The sequence below is a fragment of the Malurus melanocephalus genome, unplaced genomic scaffold (assembly GCF_030028575.1).
Source record: "Malurus melanocephalus ecotype Western Australia unplaced genomic scaffold, MMel_1.1 scaffold_549, whole genome shotgun sequence".
NCBI classification, from domain to species: Eukaryota; Metazoa; Chordata; class Aves; order Passeriformes; family Maluridae; genus Malurus; species Malurus melanocephalus.
This window is the reverse complement of record NW_026623781.1, coordinates 171,650-176,977: the sequence shown is the minus strand read 5'-3', so window position 1 is coordinate 176,977 and position 5,328 is coordinate 171,650. Positions and strand designations below refer to the sequence as shown.

The 5,328-nt window shown below is 52.5% G+C and overlaps 1 protein-coding gene across 1 annotated transcript in view; it reads right to left on the bottom strand.

The window, feature by feature from the left end:
• WDR26 (WD repeat domain 26) overlaps positions 1-2,752 on the bottom strand; it is a 28,342-nt gene extending 25,590 nt beyond the window's left edge. Inside the window, exons 1-3 of the mRNA XM_057382102.1 lie at positions 1,907-2,752; positions 270-369; positions 100-156 (exon numbers count right to left, since the gene is read on the bottom strand). Of these exons, the coding sequence (XP_057238085.1) occupies positions 100-156; positions 270-369; positions 1,907-2,265 (516 nt within the window). The 5' untranslated portion in view covers positions 2,266-2,752. The remainder of the gene's footprint in view (positions 1-99; positions 157-269; positions 370-1,906) is intronic.
• Between the last annotated feature and the right edge of the window lie 2,576 nt (positions 2,753-5,328).

Sequence of the window (5,328 nt, the reverse complement as noted above, 5' to 3'; positions counted from 1 at the left end):
AAAACAAGAACTATAGACAAGCAACTCCATAGGGAAAGATTACACCACTACAATTAGTCCAACTACACAGGTCTGAAAGAGTTCAAGTGTGCCTCTTACCACAATTGCATGCGGAGAATGTACTAAGGCCTTAAGTTCATTCAGGTCGTTCTCAGCCTGCAGAAATTGGCATAAGAAAAAAAATAYATAAGAAGGGTGAATTTTGAATTATCTCACAGACACTATAAATTTCAACAGTGGTTAATACAGTCCTATAAGCCCTACGTTACCTTATCCCATTCTCCTTCCATGACATGATTGCGGAATTTGGTAGCTGAAGGATGTTCTAAACGACATCCTGACTCTTGCATGAGGAGATCAACAGTCTGGCTGCAGGAGAGATACAGTGTAAAAAAACCCGACCAGTTTTACCCTCACAAATACACCGCCTGCTATGACAACAGTTTACCATACTTTAAAGTAGCTTTAATTAAACAAGAATACTATGACCAGATTCAGATGCTTGTTCAAAAAGATGATCTCAGTTGCCTGAGACATGTAAACAGCTATCTCTACCTAAAGCAAGTTGTCAAGGAGCTTGAAAGCTTTGCTGAAGTACCATAAAGTATGTGACTTACCAGCCACCACAAGCAGCCATCCCTGCACAGAAGATAAACTTCATGAAGGAAGATACAGGCTAGAAAGCTGTTAGCTACTGGCTGCCATCCCCAGCCCCCTCCCTACCTCCCCCCTAAAAGAACAAGGACAACTACAACATCTGGCACAGGCCTAATTTTTTTTCTTCATCACTTCTTAAAAGACTGGCTCCTTAAAAAAAAATAAACAAACTCAGGAACCTGTAGCCCTCCCCTTTTATACTAAAAATAGCTTATTTACTGTGGTGTCGTCYATGAATAGTCACGAGTTGTCTGCTGCTGTAAACTTGCCTCTTGTGTCAGAGGCAATTTATTTTATGGAATATGTGCTTTATAGTTGACCCATTCTGCAGTGTTTTGAAAACTTCTTTTGTGGTAGCTACATAAGCACTTYACAGGACTTCTCTAGCCTCCTTCCAAAATTATGACATGCTAGCTGGCTTTAGCTTTACTCATAAAGTATTATGATTAAATACTTAAGACTTCCCCTATTCCACAGGGAAATTATTTTCTCTATTCTGATTTTAAGAAAGGACCCATATTCATTTCTTGTTTATGAGTTAGATTATTAGCAAAAACACGTGTCCAGCACATATCTAGAGAGGCCTTCACCGTTTAGAGGGCCAAAGGTTTCCAGAGTGAAACCGAACAGCTTGTTTAAGTGGCAGTTTACTTTGTGTCGCTTCCTGCGAGCTGACAAGCCAAATCTTGGAGCTCATCTGCGAAAAGTCGCCCCCCCACGCCCAGCTGCGGGCTCCATTATGTTTACCCGATAACTTCTTCCCCGCTAACACATTTATATTGATCTACCCTTATCGGTGTGCAACTCGACTTCCATATTGCCATCCCTGGCAGGGGAAGCTCCTGTTTCGGTCCCTTCACTAGACACCAGCACAGGCTTGGAAAACATATCTCCGGCTCCATTTTTCTGGGAGCGGGCCTGCCCCACCGCTCTGCCTCGCACCTGGCATTGCTCTGCCCTCGCTGGAGACCACCAGGCTGCGACCGGGCAGTTTTGGCCATCCACCCCCACCGCCCGCCGGGGGTCCATTCCTCTCCCCTCCTCCCCGCTTTGGGCTGCCCATCCTCCACGGGGACCCCTCGCCGGACCCTCCCCGCAGAYGGAGCGGAGGACGGCGGGGCGTGTGTGCGGGGGCTGCCCCGGCCCCGGGGGTCCCTCCGCTCAGGGCGCCGCAGGAAAGCAAGGAAGGAAGGAGCCTGTCCCCCCCCCGCCCCGACCGCGCTGCCCCTCGCCCACCGCGGCCACTTACTTGAGTCCCAGCCCGTGGAGGTGCTGCCCGATCAGCCGGATCACGTCCTCGTCGGACTGCGAAAGCCGCTTCTTTTTCTTCAAGGCGCTGCCGCCGCCACCGCCCCCCAGCTCGGCGGCGGCCGGGCCGGGCCCCCCGGCGGCGGGCACCCCGTTGTTGACGCCGAGCCCGCCGGGGCTGCCGCCGCCGGGGCCGCCGCTGTTGGCCGAGGGCAGCAGCCCGTTGGCGTGGGCCAGCTGGTCACTGGCGGCCGTGCCCGCCGAGGCCTCGCCGTTCTGGGCGCCCAGGCAGCCCAGCTCCGGGCCCTGCGGCGGCGGCTGCTGCTGCTGCTGGCCCCCTCCCGCCCCGTTGGCCTGCATGGCGCTGCTGGCGATGCCGCCGCTGCTGCTGCTGCCTCTGAGCGGGGCGGCGGCGGGGGCGAGCCCGGCGGGCAGCGAGGGGGACTGGGACGAGGTGAGGCCTGCTCTGCCCGCGGAAGCCCCGGGCTCTCCTGCTCCCTCCACCGCCGCCGCCGGGGAGGCCCGGGCTTTCTTCCGCGGGGGCGGGGAGGCTCCGCCGGTGTCCGAGTCGGAGGAGGAGGAAGCGGAGGCCAGAGTTTCCTCGCCGAGAGCGGCCGTGGTGGGAAGCCGGGGGGGCGAGGAGGGGAAGGCGGCGGGGGCGAGGGGAGGCGGAGCGGGGCCTTGCGCCCGCCGGGGGTCCCGGAGGCAGCGCCGCCGCCCGCTCGGGGCTCCCTCTGGCGATGGCGGCCGCCGCTGCCCTGAGCCCCCGCCCGGCAGCCCCAGGCGCCCGGCCCGCTCCGCTCGCTGCCCGCCGGGTTTGTCTCCTCTCAGCCCAGCTGCACCTAATGGAGTCCGGGCCGGGACGTCACAGGAAATTCCTGCACTGCCCCCTACACACACTTCCGCCGTCCGGGGCCGCGGTGGGCATGGCCCCACGGCTGCCGGGGGGCGGCGGCGGGGCGGCCCCCGGGGGGGACCGGGACGCCCCAACGGCAGCGCCGGGGTGGCCGCCCGCCCGCGCGGGGTCCCGCGGCACCTGCGGGGGCTCAGGGCGTCGTGCCCGAGGGGGTCCCGGGGGTCCCGGGCATGTGCCCGGTGTGTGCCCGCGCCTGGCAGCCCTGGGGCGGGACAGGGACCAGGGTGGTCCCGCTCCAAGTGCGGTGGGTGCCCGCTGGCCCGAGGTGTCCCASTGGGACCRGCTGTCCCCGTGACACCTTGGAGRTGACCGGGTAATTTCCAGCCTCAGGTAGTTACCTGATGCAATTTGGACCAGGAGAAATGGGTGCAAACGGAAAGAGGGGAAATTTGCGTTGGGTGTTTGGAAGAAATTCTTTACTGTGGGAGTGGTGAAACGCTGGAACACATTGCCCAGGGGAGGCTTGGATGCCCCAACCACGGTGGTGCTCAGAGCCAGATTGGACGGGGCTTTGAGCAACCTGGTCTAGTGGAAAGTGTCCCAGCCCATGCCAGGAGGTTTGGAATGAGATGGTCMTTAAGGTCCCTTTCAACCTCGATTCTGCGATTCTGTGTTTTGGGTTTTTTAAAATGGAAAGTGCTCAATGAAGTCACATCCTGGTGTTGCCCAGGTTGGTTGCTGGACGATTTCAGACCTGCTGCTGGTTTTGTCTTTTCTAGTCACTGTGTGCATTGGCACAGAAAACAGATATGGTGGTTTTACTGTAGCTCTTAAAGGAATGTTGAGAGTTGGAACACRTTTGTCAGGACAGGCTTTCGGAAGACACTGGCACTTCTAAGGGTCRCAGCCTCTGCCCTATAGTGTCTCCCTGCTAACCTTCCTGTGTGATCTAAAACAAACTCAAACCCTGAGCCAGGTCTCTGGTAAAGTCATGAGATGAGTGAAATCTTGGTCTTTAAAAATAGCATTGAAATAATACGTTTTATATTATTTGGTTTRGAGCCTAGAATTTTTACTTTGGTATGCTCAAACTTTTCTCCAAAACCCAAAGGGAMATAACAAAACTCTTTTTTCTATAATGAAAGCTGAGGTTAATATCTAATCATCTTCCCCTTCAGAAGCTGAGGTTTTAGGAGTACTGACTTAGGTTAAGCTATTAAGTTTGAACAATAGTGCTTTCTTTTGAGTGGAACATTGAAGAAGTCCAGCTGAGGAAAACCACAGGCCCAAGACTAGTGGAGAAAACTCCAAAATGCATACAAGAAATGAGATCAGAGAAGGAGATGAGACCTCATGGAGACCTAGCTAACTGAAGTAGGTATCTTGGTCCTTTTTGAAGGCTCTTTTTTAAAGAAGATAGTTGGCTGATAACAGCTAAAGCACTCTTACGSCAGAGGGAGAGGTTGGAAAGAGCTCTGCCCAGGTATGGCTGTAGGGTTAAATTTAACATTGGTCTTCCAGAGAGGGGAATGTTGATGTTGTGTTTTTAGCTCACCAGCCATTGCTGGAGAACACAAGGCTTGTGTTTTAGCCACTTCACTGCTATTTATACTCTCATTTCCATTGTTCTGCGTTTTCGGCATTCTTGAATTCTTTCTTGGTCCTCCCCTAGATTCCATCACTGAATCTGTAATTAAAAGACTTGGGTGAAGATGGCAGGAACAGTGCAGAGAGCAGTGCAGACCCTGTGAAAGCCCCTGAAAATGAACTTCAAAGATCAAGGCTAGGTTTTCAGGAAGGTAAAGTTGCTCATCATTCTTTCCTGCCCCACACCTCAGTGTCCAGGGGTGGGGGAYGGTAAAAACCCCTTCCCAACTTCTTCTCCTGTCCTCCTTTGTCACCTCTGGCTTTCTGAGTCATAGAGATGGTTTTCACTTCTCCTAGGCTTTTCCTAGTCACCAGGAGGGTATCTTGGGACACAGGTCTGGGGCAGTCACAGGAAAAAGAGAATTGTGAAAGGGGTAATGGCACCATGCTTTGTCAGTTTTTCATCAGCTAAGCCCTGATTTGGATCTGATTCTATTCTGCACCCAGATGAGAGAGGGMAGATTTAATAATCCAAATAAGTGTGCAGCTTTTTGAGCAATTAGAGAATCAACTGGTATAAAACACATCTCACTTGTGACAAATGACTCCATTATAACAAAAGTATGCATTCATCATAATCAGGCAACTTCAGTTTCCCAAAAGTAGAGAATTAAAGCAACAATTCAGCTATAAAAAATGACAAAATTGTAAACACCCGGAAGAGGAATTTTGAAGAGAAATTTTGACAACCTTAAATACAGTTGTAATATCAACCATGTTACTGAAGCAGAAGTGTGATACATAACTGWGCAGAAGGTGTACAATTCTGACTAAATTGTAGTTCAAAATACTTCCTATTGTATAGACCCACACCATTAACAGAAAAATGTTGCAGAAACACTTCTTAGTTATTGGACAGTTCAGAAAACTGAAGAGACAACCACTCCTTGTCAAAAACAACCAACAAAATGGCCRATGTA